At 39.8% G+C, this 18,120-nt stretch overlaps 1 protein-coding gene across 1 annotated transcript in view; it reads right to left on the bottom strand.

Annotated features, from left to right (window-relative positions):
- LOC132825661 (protein crumbs homolog 1-like) overlaps positions 1-18,120 on the bottom strand; it is a 110,213-nt gene that overhangs the window by 23,395 nt on the left and 68,698 nt on the right. Inside the window, exons 7-9 of the mRNA XM_060841037.1 lie at positions 16,962-17,897; positions 3,720-4,276; positions 38-203 (exon numbers count right to left, since the gene is read on the bottom strand). Of these exons, the coding sequence (XP_060697020.1) occupies positions 38-203; positions 3,720-4,276; positions 16,962-17,897 (1,659 nt within the window). The remainder of the gene's footprint in view (positions 1-37; positions 204-3,719; positions 4,277-16,961; positions 17,898-18,120) is intronic.

Raw genomic sequence — 18,120 nt, 5'->3', positions numbered from 1 at the left:
TCAATAATTTGTTAAAGTGCATTCTTGTAATTCTTACATTCATATCCATCCGGATGATCCTGACAGCGATATCCTGCAGGGCACGGATCAATCTCACACCACACTTTTGTCTCACAGATCCTTCCACTGTACTCCAGTGGACATTTACATTCAAAGTCGTTCCATGTCACAGTACAATTGCCTCCATTTTGGCAAGAAGCAGTCTGCACACAAGCAATAAAAATGTCATTGATACAAGTCAATTTCTTGTTCACTACAAATTATTTTGTCTCATCTGTCAGTGATTACACCAACCTCTCTATTTCCTACATTGCAACAACAATTTCATTTCAGAACTGCTTAATAGGTTGTGAAGTGATTTGAGTTGAAAAGTGTGGTGCTGGAAAAGCACAGCACAGTAGGGGGAAGGGGGCTGAGAGATAAATGGGAAGGGGTGGTGGGGCTGGGGGCAAGGTTGCTGGGAAGTAGATGCACGTGGGGGGGGTGATGGTGTTAGGTCGGATTGGAGGGTGGAGCAGATAGGTGGGAAGCAAGATGGATAGATAGGGCGGTTCAAGGGGGCGGTGCTGAGTTGGAGGGTTGCATCTGGCATGAGGTGGAGGGCTGTCCTAAACTCCTGAAAAATTCCATATATATATGAAAGTCTTTGTTTTCTTTAGTAGATTTTAATTTTGTGGTCAGTTTTAATTTTGTGTCTGAAGAAGTTAGAACAATGAAAATTTACAAACATGTTTTTGGTGAAAATTTCAGCTCCTACCCAGCAGGGATAATTTAACCAAGTTCTATATGTTTAGTTGAATGATGTTTCAAACTACAATGCGACTGAACAGCAGCAATAATTAAACAGATGAGCTCAGCAGAAGCTCAATGTTGTATTGAAATCAGCATCTCCCTTACTAATAGCTTAACATTTTTCAGGTAGGAATACATCAAATATAAAATGAAATAATTCTGGGAAATTCATAAATTCTTTGTGTTTCGATAGCCCATAACTATTGCATGAGTCCAGCTAAGGAAATAAAGATTAAAACGTCACTCTCCATTCTGACCAATTGCACAAACAGAAATATGATTGTATGTGTTAAAACTGTTTCAAGTGATGAGTTGTTCTTTTCCATTTAAAATTCTTACTTCTAAATTTATTACTTAATTACTTTATTTTATATTTTGTTTTCCTTTCCTTTATTCCAGTAAAACCTTCACAATTGGCAACTTGAGCCAATTGATAACAAACTGTTTCTTGAGCTCAAATGTTTTAGATTCAAATCTCAGCCTCAGTCTTGAAGTCACAAAACTAGGCTTGCTTTGACAGAAACATTGTTTTTCAGATGAGACATGAAACTGTAGAGTCATAGAGGTCTACAGCACGGAAAAAGGTTCTTCGGTCCTTTGACTCTGTGCTGTTCATTAATAACCACCTAACCATTCTAATCCCATTTTCCAGTAGTTGCCCCATTGCCTTGTATGCTTTGGTATCACAAGTGCACATCTAAACACACACTGAATGTCTTAAGGGTTTCTGCAGGAAAAGTTCCAGATTCGTACCACACTCTGAGAGAAAATAAATCTCCACCACTTTACCTTCAATCTATGTCCCCTGTCATTGATTCCTTCATCAAAGGGAAAAGTTCCTTCTTTACTACTGTCTCTATGCCCCTCATATTCTTACCCATCTCAATCATGTCCGCCCCACTCTCACCTTTTCTGCTGCAAAGGAAAATAATCCCAGTCTGTCCAATCTCGCTTCATATCTACAACTCTAACCCGGACAACATCCCGATAAATCCCCTTTGTATCCTCTCAGTGCTATCACAACCCTCCTTCACACAATAGCCTAACCAATGTGTTATACAGTTCCAGCATAACCTCACTGTTCTTAAACTCTACACCTCAGCTAACCAAGGTATGAGTCCCATGTTCCTTCATAACCACTTTATCCATCAGCATGGATACCTTGAGGGTTTGGTAGACATGTACACCAAGGTCCCCCTGATTCTCAGTGCTTCCAAGATCCTATCACTCATTCCTGATGAAGGGTTTTTGCCCGAAATGTCGATTCTCCTGCTCCCAGATGCTGCCTGGCCTGGTGAGTTTTTCTCGCACCATACACTCGACTTTACTTTTAAGCTGGCCAGATACCTCAGAGACTTCTCTCTGTCTATGTTAACTTCTTTAATTATATCATAGTCCTTCTCCCTGATTTCTATACCCACATTATCTAGTGAACACTGACATACAGTGTTTAGAACATAGCTTCTGGTTCCATGCAGAAACGACCACTGTCATTGTTAATGGGTCCTACTCCTTTGTTACCCTTAATGTTCTTGTAAAATAATTTGGGACTTTAGTTTGTCTGCCATTATCCTTTCATACACCCTTTGGCTCTCCTCATTTCCTTTGTAAGGTCCCCGTGCATGCTCCATACTCCTCTGGGGCCTCTGTTGTTTTGAGCCATATGCCTCTTTTCTTTCTCTTTATCCAATCCTGAAAATCCCTTGCTATCTGAATACACAGGATTTGTTGGTCCCACCCTGTATCTTTGTTGGCACCCCACTCTCCCTATTTCCTTCTTAAATATGTCCCACTGCTCTGACACAGATTTGCCTAAAATGTTTTGGCTCCCAGTGCACCCCAGCTAAATCATATCTGATCTTATTAAAATCAGCCTTCCCCCAGTTTAGACCTTTAATTTGAGCCCCATCCTTGTCCTTTTCCACAACGATCTTGATCTTATCAGAGTTCTGATCTCCTGTAGGGCCTTCTATAGACTGGCTTTAAAAGCTCTCCGATACATTTTAATAACTTGCTCCCTCTAAACCTTCCTCACTATGATTACCTCAGTTAATGTTGGGGAAGTTGAAATTCCCGCCTAGGCTACCCTATTATTTTTACACTTCTCTGAAATTTACCTCCGTATCTGATCTTCTGATTCTCTCAGACTGTTTAAGGAGCCTACAGTACACTCCCAGCAATGTGATTGCTCCTTTTTGGTTTTTACGTTCTACCCATAAGGCCTCATTGAGGATCCTTCTTGTCCTCCTTCCTGCTGTAACTGATTTCCTGTGCATTATTATGACCCCCCCCCCCCTTCCTTTATGTTAACTTTCTTCCCCTTACTCTAGTTTGGTTTCTGACATTAATTGATTATATTGGCCCTGGTTTTCACTTATTCCAGTTGTTGCTCAGTTAACCCTTTTTTTCAAAATAAATACACGCTTTAAAAACACAAACCAATCAACCCACCACTTCCCTGCGATGGCGCTATTTGATTTGTTTTCCCTATGCCCTGAAGCTGCAGTAGTTAAACTAAGGCCTCTTCTCTCCGCTGTTCCCCTGATCCTGGGCCTCAGTTTATCCTGTTGCTGCCTCCCTCTCTCTGCTGTGTTGAAGCTGAAATGCTGGGCCCCAGTCCTTGCATGTCAGTCTCTCTTATTCAGCTAATATTTCCTCCTAAACAATACAAAGAAGATATCAAAGAATTGTTCATTTTATTACATAACTCATCTTATGTATGCCAAATTATCTGCTATCGCAGCATTGACTGAACATCAAAAATAAGTCCATCGCATGTGTAACACTTTGTAATGTTAGTGAGAGGCATGATTTCAACTTTTCTGATCATTTCTAATTATAGAGCAGTAGGACAGCAACTCCAATCTTAAAACATTAAACCTGAAACAATTGGATGTGGAAAATATGAAAACACGTTATTTTCTTACCACGCAAGAATCGTCACTGATACAATCTTCGATCACATTTACAAGTGTTTTATTGTTGTAAACCTCCAGTGATGAGCTATAATTTCCCTCGTCTAGTGGGTAAAACTCCAGTTGTATGTTGTTGAGCCTGACATCCTGCAGGCAGCCCTTGAAAGGTCCTCCCCAATGAGTGGAATTATGAGGATCTTGACCAATGTGGACAATGTCAAAAGGTTGAATCTTCACAGAAGACAATAGGAAGTCCAGCAGAATAATATCTGATGCAGCAACAGTTACCCAGGCTTCATCAAAACGAATTTCTATCAGTCGCTTAATGCCGTCAGCAAGGTTCATGGATGAGTTTACCATCAAAACTTTTGTCTTGATGTAAATGCTGCTGTTATTCAAATATATTGTGAGATAAGGAATTCTACCATGGCTGAATTGCATCAGGAAGCCATCTACCTTTCGTGTACGTACGAAAAAAGAGATAACAAATTTAGTGCCCGGATTATCTGTGATAACAAAAGTGGCCAAACTGGTAGAATTCTCATTGCCGAAAGTTGCAGAGACGTATTCTGCAGAGGAAGAAGAAAATATATTTGTTGAATGTTTAAAAATACATACAGCATATCAAACATTTCTGAGAGAGAAATACATTCATTTCATTACATAGTGCATGGATGATTAAAAGAATATGTTGTTCAATATGTGATTATTTTCTCTCGGATGTTAATAGGATGAATTTAATGTTGCTTAGAGATTAATCAAATACTTATCGGTAATTTCTCTCTAAATACATCTTGAATTCAGTTCAGAACTTGTTTATTATGCTCTTACATAAAGGTGCAAGGTATTCCTCTCAGAAATTATATTCTTTATTCAACGTATTCTTTTGACTTCTGTTTCAGTGCACTAGTACAATACAATTGCTTATTCACAATATTTCTGATTTGTCTCAGTTTCTATTGTTGAACAATATCAGTGATTAACAAACTACCGTTGATTTTTACTCGTTGCAGTTCATTTCCTATCTTTACAGTGCATGTTATTTATCAACTTGTTTAGAAAAATTATCATCTTTATTTGAACAAAATAAATTACTCAGGTTCTTAGTTATGCTGTTACTTTTCGTACTTATAATTTTCATGATATAATTAGAAAGTAAATAATAAAAACGTTGTTCACAACCACCAGGCAGATGAGATGCAGGTAACAATTAGCAGGAGGTTTAGAAAATAAAAGCAACCTTTCCTAGAAATATTTTGAGGATCTTCCTCCTATGTGAACATGTAAATGTTTAGGTTTTGCTGTGTCTGGAAAAAAAAACTGAACAGAAATGCAATAAAACATTTGTCGTCCTTGAGAAGGATAGCTTAGACACACTCTCAGTGCAATTAGGAAGAGTGTTTGTAGGATTTGGATCCTGTGACAGTGAGCAAATGGTGATAAAGTTGCACTTCAGGCTGGTGTGTTGCTTTGATGAGAACTTGCAGATGGTGATATGCCTATGTGCCTGCTGTCCTTCACAATAGCAGAGGTCACAACTGTAAAAGATACTGTTGACAGAAGCTTTGCAAATTACTGCAGTGAATCTTGTAGATGGTGCTCCTACTGTACTGCTGGTGGAGGGAGTGAATGTTAAATTGGTGGGTGGGGTGCTGATCAAAAGGGCTGCTTTTGCCTGAATGGTGCCAAGCTTCTTCAGTGTTTGAACTGCACTCATTCAGGCAAGTGGTTGGTACCTTGCGGGTTAAATTAAATCTATTAATCAACATGCTCTCACTTCTTCATACCCTTTATTAATTTAAACCTGTTTGAATCATGTATCTTGCTGTCATTTTTAATGATTCTGTAGGTGACCTTCAAAACATTCAGAACCAATGTGCATATCTACATGATGCCAAATGCATCCTCTGAAAGAGTTAATACTGAGGAGTGCCTTAAACACAATGCCTGAAGTTGATGTCACATGAACTTAATAGGAGAACAGTCTAGGATTTCAAAGGAGTGAAAGCTAACATTGACGTCCTCCTCATAGTCTGTGACAATATCGATCATATCAGTGTAACATGCACTTAGATGTAGACACACTAAACTATATCTCACTTAAGACAAGGTGCTCTTCCAGTTAGTCTAGCAAGTGGTTTTCCTTTCCCGCACCAAACCAAGTGAGCCCTGTACATCTCAACTCCAAAATTGGTTGGTGCCAGGAAATCTATCCCATGGAGAGCAGTGGGAATGACTGCCCATACTCCATAAGACCATAAGACATAGGAGTGGAAGTAAGGCCATTCGGCCCATCGAGTCCACTCCGCCATTCAATCATGGCTGATGGGCATTTCAACTCCACTTACCAGCGTTCTCCCCGTAGCCCTTAATTCCTCAAGACAACAAGAATCTATCAATCTCTGCCTTGAAGACATTTAGTGTCCCGGCCTCCACTGCACTCCGTGGCAATGAATTCCACAGGCCCACCACCCTCTGGCTGAAGAAATGTCTCTGCATTTCTGTTCTGAATTGATCCCCTCTAATTCTAAGGCTGTGTCCACGGGTCCTAGTCTCCTCGCCTAATGGAAACAATTTCCTAGCGTCCACCCTTTCCAAGCCATGTATTATCTTGTACGTCTCTATTAAGTCTCCCCTTAATCTTCTAAACTCCAATGAGTACAATCCAAAGATCCTCAGCCGTTCCTCATATGTTAGACCTACCATTCCAGGGATCATCCGTGTGAATCTCCGCTGGACACGTTCCAGTGCCAGTATGTCCTTCCTGAGGTGTGGGGACCAAAACTGGACATAGTACTCCAAATGGGGCCTAACCAGAGCTTTATAAAGTCTCAGTAACATATCGCTGCTTTTATATTCCAACCCTCTTGAGATAAGTGACAACATTGCATTCGCTTTCTTAATCACGGACTCAACTTGCATGTTTACCTTTAGAGAATCCTCGACTAGCACTCCCAGATCCCTTTGTACTTTGGCTTTACTAATTTTCTCACCATTTAGAAAGTAGTCTATGCTTTTATTCTTTTTGCCAAAGTGCAAGACCTCGCATTTGCTCATGTTGAATTCCATCAGCCATTTCCTGGACCACTCTCCCAAACTGTCTAGATCTCCATGGTGAGCAGTGGGTGTGATTGGCCATTCCCCAGGAGGAACAGAGGGAATGATTGCCCATTCCATATGGTCAGCAGTGGGAATGATTGGCCATTCTCCAGGGTCAGCAGTGGGAATGATTGGCCATTCCCCAGGGTGAACAGTGGGAATGATTGGCCATTCCCAAGGGTCAGCAATGGGAATGATTGGCCATTCATCAGGGTGAACAGTGGGAATGATTGCCCATTCTCCAAGGTGAACAGTGGGAATGATTGGCCAATCCCCAGAGTCAGCAGTGGGAATGATTGGCCATTGGTCGGTGGAGAAGTGGACAGAGTGGAAGAATGTTACAGGGGGACTTGGATAAACTGCAGAATTGGGTTGAGAGGTGGCAAATGGAGTTCAATGCAACTAAATGTGAGGTGATGCACTTTGGGAAGAATAACAGGAAGGCAGAGTACTGAGTCGATGGAAAGATTCTCGGTAGTGTCAATGTGCAGAGGGATCTTGGAGTCCATGTACCTAGATCCCTGAAAGTTGCCACCCAAGTGGATAGTACTGTTAAGAAGGCATACGCTGTGTTAAGTTTCATTCGTAGAGGGATTGAGTTCCTGAGCCGCAATATCATGCTGCAACTATACAAAATGTTGGTGTGGCCATACTTGGAATATTGTGTACAGTTCTGGTCCCCATATTTCGGGAAGGAAGTGGAAGCATTGGAAAAGGTGCAGAAGAAATTTACCGATGTTGTCTGGTCTGGAGGGAAGGTCTTATGAGGAAAGGCTGAGAGACTTGAACCTGTTCTCATTGGCAAGAAGAAGGCGAAGAGGGAATTTGATAGAGACATACAAGATGATCAGAGGATTAGATAGGGTAGACAGTGAAAGTCTTTTTCCTAGGATGAAGACATCAGCGTGTACGAAGGGACATAACTACAAATTGAGGGGTGATAGATTTAAGACAGATGTCAGAGGCAGGTTCTTTGCACAGAGAGTGGTAAGGGCGTGGAATGCCCTACCTGCTAATGTAGTCAACTCAGCCACATTAGGGAGATTGAAACAATCCTTAGATAAGCTCATGGATGATTTTGGGAGACGAGCTGAGAATAGTTCACAGGTCGGTGCAACAACAAGGGCCAAAGGGCCTATTTGCGCTGCATTGTTCTATGTTCTATTCTCCAAGGTCAGCAGTGGATTGATTAACCATTCCCCAGGGTGAACAGTGGGATTGATTGGCCATTCCCCAGAGTGAGCAGTGGGAATGACTGGCCATTTCCCATGGTGAACAGTGGGAATGACTGGCCACTCCCCAGGTCATCAGTGGGAATGTCTGGCCACTCCCCAGGGTGAGCAGTGGGAATGATTGGCCATTCCCCAGGGTGAGCAGTGGGAATGATTGCCCATTCCCCAGGGTGATCAGTGGGAATGATTGGCCATTCCCCAGGGTGAGTAGTGGGAATGATTGCTCATTGCCAGGGTGAGCGGTGGTGCAGATTCTGTTTGGCTGTCTCATACTGCATGTTGGAAGATTTTTTCAGACACAGCTTCAGAAATCCTACTCATGCAGTGAGTAGAAGGAAGAAACCCTCAGTGCAAGACTCAACAAAGTGGAATCTACAATGAATGCTAAGTGTATTTCAGATCTGGTATGCAATATGGGAAGATCATTAGGAACTCCCTGGGCCTGGATTTTTAGTTACTCTGAGGCAATTACAGATTGCATTGGGTGGAGACCTATAGGAACAGTCTCAAGTAGGCATTGAGCCAGAGAGTGAATGGATATTGAAAATTTCATGAATGAAGATAAAATCGGATATTGAAAATTTCATGAACGAAGATAAAATCCTTGTTGGGTGACATTAAACTTAAGAAAAGAGATATAAAAAAGCAAAGCTGAGAAAGCTATATTAAAGTTTTTTCAGTTTAGATCAAGTGTCAACAGTACATTTAGCAAACACCTGAGTAACACAGCCACAGTAAAAGAAACCTAGGGTCAAGGGAGCAATTCAAACCAAGGTCACAAACTGAAGGACATTGTAAAACCAGAATTCAAGCAATAAAAGGGCACACTCATAGCTTGAGCAGACAAGCCTAATCGAACGTGAAAGATTGGAGACTTTACTAGAGTGGGAGATCCATTGTTAAAATGGCAGGGAATGTTTATTGATACTACAGACAGAGAGAATCATCTAGAAAAAACAACGGAAGGAAAGGGGATCTTAGAGCTGCAGACACTGAGAAATAGCTAGAAAATAATTTGGTTGAAGTAGGCATCTCTGTTAAAGCTATGAAAAGTGAGTATAATTCAGTAGATCCATTGGGAAATAGGAATCATTTATTTAGGCCGCAACCAAATGAATTCACTTGGAGTAGACACGAGGAAGTGGGAATCTTCCATTTTGTCTGCCACAACATGGATAATCTTTCAGTCGCATCACAAAACAGCAAAACATCTATTACTATTTAATGTTAAAATCTTACAAGCAAGGAAAATACATAATCATATTAGGCATAGCATCAGAAATAATATTTGCAGGAATAAAGCAAAAAACTGGACATCTTGGAGAAAGCAATTCTTCAGGTGCAGAATTGCTTGCAAATTGGATACTAATTCAGAAGTTGAACAAGTTAATTTGTGTGTATTCACATCTGGAATTACTGTTGATAATGTTATTGTTTACCAGATTGTAAATAAAGCAACAAATATTTCTGAAGTAATGGAAATACTTTGAGAAATCCAACTTCAAAATAAGTTAAATTATTGAAAGAGTAAAATGAAAGATTTCAACATTTGGCAATTCCAAAGCTAAAATAGTTAATGATTTCTACACATTGATGAAAAATGTGACAATGGTGAATTTATGAAATATGGTTATTGTTGGAGTTGCTGATGAGTCTCTCTCCTATTAATTACAATTGAAGGATGAGTTGATGAAAGAGAAAGCTATGCAAGTGGTGAATGAAGCTAAAATATGGAAGTAGCACAGACCAATCTTGAGGATAAAATTAATCTTATGATAGGAGAAGAGTAGAATCTATTCAATTCTTAACTTAAAAAACACAGTAAACACAATAGAGTGAACAAAAAATATTACATATTAACTGTCCTTGCCAGTGTTACATAGCAATTCAAACTCATTAGCATGTTCAATGCCCAATATTTAAAAAAGGAATGTTTATCTGCCACACAATGGGTTACTTTCAGAAAAAGTGCTGAAGTAGGTCATAGTCACAGAAAAGCAAGATAATAGACAATAGACAATAGGTGCAGGAATAGGCCATTCTGCCCACCATTCAATATGACCATGGCTGATCATCCTTAATCAGTATCCTGTTTCTGCCTTATCTCCTTAACCCTTAATTCCACTATCCTTGAGAGCTCTATCCAACTCTTTCTTAAATGAATCCAGAGACTGGGCCTCCACTGCCCTCTGGGGCAGAGCATTCCACACAGCCACCACTCTCTGGGTGAAGACGTTTCTCCTCATCTCCGTCCTAAATGGTCTACCCTGTATTTTTAAGCTGTGTCCTCTGGTTCGGCACTCACCCATCAGCGGAAACATGTTTCCTGCCTCCAGAGTGTCCAATCCTTTAATAATCTTATATGTCTCAATCAGATCCCCTCTCAGTCTTCTAAAGTCAAGGGTATACAAGCCCAGTCGCTCCAGTCTTTCAGCGTAAGGTAGTCCTGCCATCCCAGGACTTGACCTCGTGAACCTACACTGCACTCCCTCAATAGCCAGAATGTCTTTCCTCAAATTTGGAGACCAGAACTACACACAATACTCCAGGTGTGATCTCACCAGGACCCTGTACTGCTTCAGAAGAACCTCTTTGCTTCTATACTCAATCCCTCTTGTTATGATGGCCAGCATGCTATTAGCCTTCTTCACTACCTGCTGTACCTGCATGCTTACCTTCATTGACTGGTGTACAAGAATACCCAGATCTCTTTGTACTGCCCCTTTACCTAAATTGATTCCATTTAGGTAGTAATCTGCCTTGCTGTTCTTGCTACCAAAGTGGATAACCATACATTTATCCACATTAAACTGCATCTGCCATGCATCTGACCAGATCACCATGTAATCTCCTAACATCCTCCTCACATTTCACCCTGCCACCCCAGCTTAATGTCATCAGCAAATTTGCTAATGTTATTACTAATACCATCTTCTATATCATTAATATATATTGTAAAAAGCTACGGTCCCAGCACTGATCCCTGCGGTACCCCACTGATCACTGCCTGCCATTCCAAAATGGAGCCATTTATCACTACTCTTTGTTTCCTGTCAGCCAACCAACTTTCAATCCAAGTTAGTACTTTGCCCCCAATACCATGCACCCTAATTTTGCTCACTAACCTCCTTTGTGGGACTTTATCAAAAGCTTTCTGAAAGTCCAGGTACACCATATCTACTGGATCTTCCTCGTCCATTTTCAAAGTTACATCCTCAAAAAATTCCAGAAGATTAGTCAAGCATGATTTCCCCTTCATAAATCCATGCTGACTCTAACCTATCCTGTTACTACTATCCAGGTGTGTCGTAATTTCATCCTTTATAATATACTCCAGCATCTTTCCCAGCACTGAGGTCAGACTAACTGGTCTATAATTTCCTGCTTTCTCTCTCCCACCTTTCTTAAAGAGTGGTACAACATTAGCCACCCTCCAATCCACAGGAGCTGATCCCGAATCTATTGAAATCTGGAAAATAATCACCAATGCATCCACAATTTCTTGAGCCACGCCCTTCAGTACCCTGGGATGTAGACCATCAGGCCCCGGGGACTTATCAACCTTCAGACCTAACAGTCTCTCCAACACCAATTCCTGGCAAATATAAATTCCCTTAAGTTCAGGTCCTTTAGCCACTGTTACCTCAGGGAGATTGCTTGTGTCTTCCCCAGTGAACACAGATCTGAAGTACCAATGCAATTCTTCTGCCATTTCTTTGTTCCCCGTAATGTATTCCCCTGTTTCTATCTTCAAGGGCCCAATTTTAGATGTGGAATAAACGCCTATATCAGCAGGTGAATGAGATAGGAGACAGGCCACAATTAAAGAAAAACTTAATGGCTTACTAGGGGAATTAGGTGATCCACACCTAGTCTTTTGAAAAAAGGATATTTATATCAGTGGGCATTTCATTAATTTTTAGTTTGATGCAAAAGTGTGTTTCACTACCTTTTAAGATAGAGAACAATGGTTGAAAATGCACTGTCTGCAGCTGATATCAGTGTAACTGTATAATGCCAGGAGATATGCCACTTTAAATTTGAGATACACAATAAGAATTTCTCCGAAGTAAGGGGTGAGAGTATGAGAGAGTTAAATATGGGTGTCAGATAGTAGAAAATTTGCATTACTTATAGCAAGAATTCTCACTCTATAGATGTAGGTCTTAAACTAAATTATCTTTAATGAATATGTGTCTTCAACTAAATCATCTTCAAATGGCAGAAGGAATTAAACTAGTTAAAGTTGAGCAAAATGGGTCCAGGACCAGTTGGAGGAAAAGCTCAAGGAACAACCAGTCAAAAGTCAACTAGTAAAAGATACCGATAGGGTGCCCTGGACTCATAGAGAAATCCAAATAGAAGAAAAAGATTTAGTTACATTAGCTTAAAAAAATTGTTTCATGTTTGAAGCAAGATAGAAACTTATGATTTTGCTGGATTGGCAGAAATGTTTTCCCTTTTGTCAATATTAATAAATGGTCCAGGCTGTATGATCAGTGAGCAGACATTAACAATCTCATAACCAATGATCGCTGTACCTGACTAGAGCTCACTGATGCGTCTTCAGCTCAGGTAAGTCACAACTTGACAAATAAATAGTAATTACAGATTAAAGTCTGATAATAGATACTGAAATAACTCAGAAGAAGAAAGTTCGAAGGGGGAATGGTGTTTCCTTATACTCTCAGGGAGAATCTTCATGAACAAAGACAGAAAACATGCCAAACAAGGAATAATCATCAAGCAGAAGAACTGAGGAACTGAACATCGTGATCTCACCAATTTACAGTTGGTAAGTCCAAATAAAAGCATCCAAAGTAATCAACAAGTTAAGATTTGTTAAAATCTTTCAACACAGATTGAGTGGTAGATTGTGAATAACAATCTGCAGACAGAGATTGATGATATGATGCATACAACTTGATTGGAGGCCACCACTGAGAAGCTATGACAAATGTTCAGATATCCAGATATGCATAAAATAAATTGCCTGTTTCAACTGAAGGGAATCCAAGAGATTAAAAGTTTAAAGGGACTTTCAGCCTTCAGAAGGAGCAAAGGGAAAATCACCAATTGTATGCTCAGAGACCTACCTCTGACTGTAAAGTCAGAGACTTGGAGGGAGATGGGGTATGAACAAATGTAATTACATGTGTAAATGTATCATATCAATATTGATAAAAATAACTTGGGGGAGATGTTATATAGTAGTGTAAAGTTCTGAAAGGCTTAGAAGTGAGTAGTGCCTTAAGCGCCACCCACTATGAAAATAGCATGTAGATTTAGTAGGAGAACAATTTAGGATCTTGAAGAAATAAGCCCTAGGATCCAAGTCTTCTTCTTAGTCTCCATAACAATGTCTATCATATTACTCTAACCTGTAACTTGCTGCTACCCTGCAACAAACTACATCTTTTGAAGACCTAGCCCTACCAGATGGTTTTGGCAGCAAATGTACCACATAGTGAGCAGTACTGCAGACAGCTTCATACAACTGTGTGGTCAGGATTTCTCATACAATAGCATTAGTGATACTCAATGCAGAATGGTTCTGTTGAAGTGAAGTTTTATGAAGACATTGTGCACGTAGGTGATATAGCAAATCATTGCATTCCTAATTACTTTCCAACAAGCCTACAAATAGCAATGCCAGAAATTAATGTAATTACTGTTGGGTGTAATGAGGGCTGATATCTGTAGTGGTTGGCATGGGTTCAACAGCGAATACAGTCTACACTACATTGTAGTGGGTGCATTGCTGTTATTAAGATTTACCCACTATGAGTACTGGATGGTAAAGCCATTCTAGGTTGTAGAAATTAAACATTAACCCCACAGCTCTCCCAGAGAATTTGGAATGCAGTTTTAAAACCTGTAAAGCCACAAATAAATCCAAGGAAATTAAAAGAAACATCAGAGGATAGATACTGGAGGTTTCAACAGCAAGTCTAACAATTAAACTGCATTTGAAATGTTTAAGGATTCATTATATCAGACAGTGCTCACAACTTGCACCATTATTTTTGAAAGAAATTTTTGAGTTCAGGAGTAAGATCACGAATTGGACTGTTCACATTCAAAATAGGTGTTGGAGGTTCCTTTGCAGAAATTAGTTAAAGTGTAGAATTATAACAATACTTACTGATTTCTCTACAGTGTACCTGCCCCATCTCCTTCCCCAATTCATTGCTCACTCACTTGGGCAGATTGCAGACAGGTACCACCATTGCTATTCACCCTGGAGTCTTGGTGGTTTCAAACTCTTTCATGGCGATGTGTCCAAAATGAGTAAATGCAGTTTTATTTGGCAATTTAATTTTTCATTGCTGAGTTATTACAGCACTTTAGAAAACTTTTCTATCAGGGGAAGAATGTGAATAAGTTATTGGATTTTCCAAAATAGCTGACTTACTTGACATGTTTTAATTGTTGATGACAAATGTCATTGTCAATTATCCAGTCTCATAAATAAGATGCCAATCTATATACAGTGTTTATTGTGGAGAAGAGCATGGAAGATACGGAATGTTGGGAAATAGATGGTGACATCTTGAAAAATGTCCATATTACAGAGGAGGAAGTGCTGAACGTCTTGAAACACGTAAAGGTGGATAAATCCCCAGGATCTGATCGTGTATACCCTAGAACTCGATGGGAAGCTAGAGAAGTGATTGCTGGACTTCTTGCTGAGATATTTGTATCGTCGATAGAGGTGCCAGACGACTGGAGGTTGGCAAACGTGGTACCACTATTTAAGAAAGGTGATAAGGACAAGCCAGGGAACTATAGACCGGTGAGCCTGATGTCAGTGGTGGGCATATTGTTGGAGGGAATCCTGAGGGACAGGATTTACACGTATTTCAAAAGGCAATGATTGATTAGGGATAGACAACATGGTTTTGTGCATTCGAAATTATGTCTCACTAACTTGATTGAATTTTTTAAAGAAGTAACAAAGAGGATTGATGAGGGCAGAGCAGTGGACGTAATCTATATGGACTTCAGTAAAGCGTTCGACAGGTTTCCCATGGGAGACTGGTTAGCAAGGTTAGATCACATTTGGATACAGAACTGGTTTGACAGTAGAAGACAGAGTGTGGTGGTGGAGGGTTGTTTTTCAGACTGGAGGCCTGTGACCAATGGTCTGTCACAAGGATTGGTGCTGGGTTCACTACTTTTGTCATTTATATAAATGACTTGGATGTGAGCATAAGAAGTACAGTTAGTAAGTTTGCAGATGACACCAAAATTGGAGGTGTAGTGGACAGCGAAAAAGGTTACCTCAAATTACAATGGGATCTTGATCAGATGGGCCAATGGGCTGAGGAGTGGCAGATGGAGTTTAATTTAGATAAATGTGAGGTGCTGCATTTTGGGAAAGCAAATCTTAGCAGGTCTTACACACTTAATCATAAGATCATAGAAAGTGTTGCTAAACAAAGAGACCTTGAAGTGCAGGTTCACAACCCCTTGAAAGTAGAGTCACAGGTAAACAGGATAGTGAAGAAAGCATTTGATATGCTTTCCTTTATTGGTCAGAGTATTAAGTGTAGGCGTTGGGAGATTATGTTGCAGCTGCACAGGACATTGGTTAGGCCACTTTTGGAATGTTGTGTGCAATTCTGGTCTCCTTCCTATCGGAAGGATGTTGTGAACTTGAAAAGGTTCGGAAAAGATTTACAAGGATGTTGCCAGGGTTGGAGGATTTGAGCTACAGGGAGAGGCTGAATAGGATGGAACTGTTTTCTCAGGAGCATCAGAGGCTGAGGGAAGAAAATCATGAGGGGTATGGATATGATAAATAGACAAAGTCTTTTCCCTGGAACGGGGAGTCCAGAACTAGAGGGCATAGGTTTAGGGTGAGAGGGACCTAAGGGGCAATTTTCTCATGCAGAGGATGGTAATGTATGGAATGAACTGCCATAGGAAGTGGTAGAGGCTCGTACAATTGCAACTTTTAAAAGGCATCTAGATGTATACGAATAGGAAGGGTTTAGAAGGATATGGGCCATGCACTGGCAAATGGCACTAGATTAGGTTGGGATATCTGGTTGGCATGGACAAGTTGGATCGAAGGGTTTGCTTATGTGCTGTACATCTCTATAACTCTATGACTCCATATTGCAATACCAGCATCTTTTGGGTTTGCTGATAAATGTTAATTTGTGAAGAATCCACTCTAAATATTTTTTATTACAATATCTTGATGATTAGTAAAAATGTCACATTCCTAACATTAATGATACAGATCTCAGTCAATGTTGTCTTTTAGAAGTGGACAATGTGCTACTTTCAATTCTAAATTTTGTGTGTTGCACCTGACTAAAGGCATCATTGTATATGTAGGATTAGATATGTCCTTCACAAGAGATATGGAAGCTAGTCTGGCATAATTTTAGTCTCTTTAATGAAATTAGTTCAAATAAAATGATTATTTTATGTGTATCAATAATTCTCCTCCTTGTGCTGGGCTACTGAATAGGGATTTAAACACCTATACAGTGGTTTGGAACTGGAAATCAAAATTATGTAACTATAGTGGTGACAGGCAGTTTATTTTTTTTGAGAAAGGAGGTAGCTTGTTAAACTTCCTTTATAAATAAAGTAATGAATATGATACCACACCAAAAGCTTTTTGTTTTTACTCATGTCCCTGACATTTTTTCTTATTCCTCAACACTAGTGAATCATCTATCAATTCCAGCTGTGAATATAAAGATTGGGATTATTCTTAGTTGCATAAATATTAATTATTTGAACATTTCTTTTTGAGTTTTTCAGAAGAAAGGGCTAAGACAGGCTCATGATCATGCCAGCAAATTGATCATCTGATCCTCTAGGTCGTAAATGTAACTCTAATCTGAATTGATTCATAACATCTCTCTAATAAACACAGTAAAACAAACTCTAATATGCTTACCCCGAATGCACGTGGGGCCTGCAAATGGCCGTGAACAATCGCATTTATAATCTGTCCACAAATCGACACACTTCCCATTACTGTTACATGGATTCTGTCGGCACCAGTTTATCTTCTTGCAGCCAAGTGTGAATCTCGATGTCATATTTTTTGAAATTGTTTGTGGTAATATAGCCCTGCTATCAATTTCCAAATCCTGCAAGCAACCAATAAAATAATCCTGAATTGTAAAGTACGTTCCTGGTAAGCCACCAACGTGTGTTGTCTGAAATGCATGAAGTGAGGGAAGGGTAACTGCATCAATGGGCTTTGAGGTTGAACAAACATAATTTGGGCAACTCGGATGTGTCAAGTTCACTCGGAAACTTTCCCCCATTTGAACTTTTAACTGATGCCATTCACCATCATTAACTTGATGAATGAATGAAATGCTAATTATCTGACCCTTTATCACTGCTATGGACATCAGCTGACCACTATAAAGTTGAACATGTATGTATTCATTAAGTATATCTCCTCGGTAGAGTAATAACATATTTGGTATAGTTGTCCTAAAGCGCAGACTGATACTAAATGGCTCGTCCCGAGCTGTTGTTCTGTTCTGATTAGTAAATGGCATTTGTACAGTCACATAGCCACTGAATAAGGAGAAAGTTGTTGATTTTGAACAAGAAGCGTCATAATAGCCAGGAGGGCATTTGCAATTGTAACTGTGAGTGCCATCCAACAATTTTGGTATACATGTTGCTCCATTATCACATTGATGTTCAAGGCAGCCATCTAGTTGAATTGTGCAGTTCTTTCCTCCCCAGGTGACACCATCTTCATCCATTGCAGGGCAATGGCAACTATAATCCGCAATACCATCTTCACAATCACCTCCATTTTCACAAGGATTGCTTTCACATTCATTGATATCAATTTGACACATCATGCCTGAGGGAGAAAACAAAATCTTATGACAGCTTACTTGTAGATTCAAAGCAATGACATGCAGTCCAGTTTATGTTCTGAATGTGCTATTTTAATTTTAAACATCAGCAATGGAATAGTAAAAAGCCTACTCAAGGCAAACTAATTAAAGCTGAACACTTCAGTAATAATCAAGTTGTAAATATATGTAATGATTGCACAAACATTTTCATCACTAATACTGTTC

The sequence above is a fragment of the Hemiscyllium ocellatum genome, chromosome 21 (assembly GCF_020745735.1).
Source record: "Hemiscyllium ocellatum isolate sHemOce1 chromosome 21, sHemOce1.pat.X.cur, whole genome shotgun sequence".
Classification (NCBI taxonomy): Eukaryota; Metazoa; Chordata; class Chondrichthyes; order Orectolobiformes; family Hemiscylliidae; genus Hemiscyllium; species Hemiscyllium ocellatum.
This window is presented reverse-complemented; position numbering and strand designations above follow the sequence as displayed.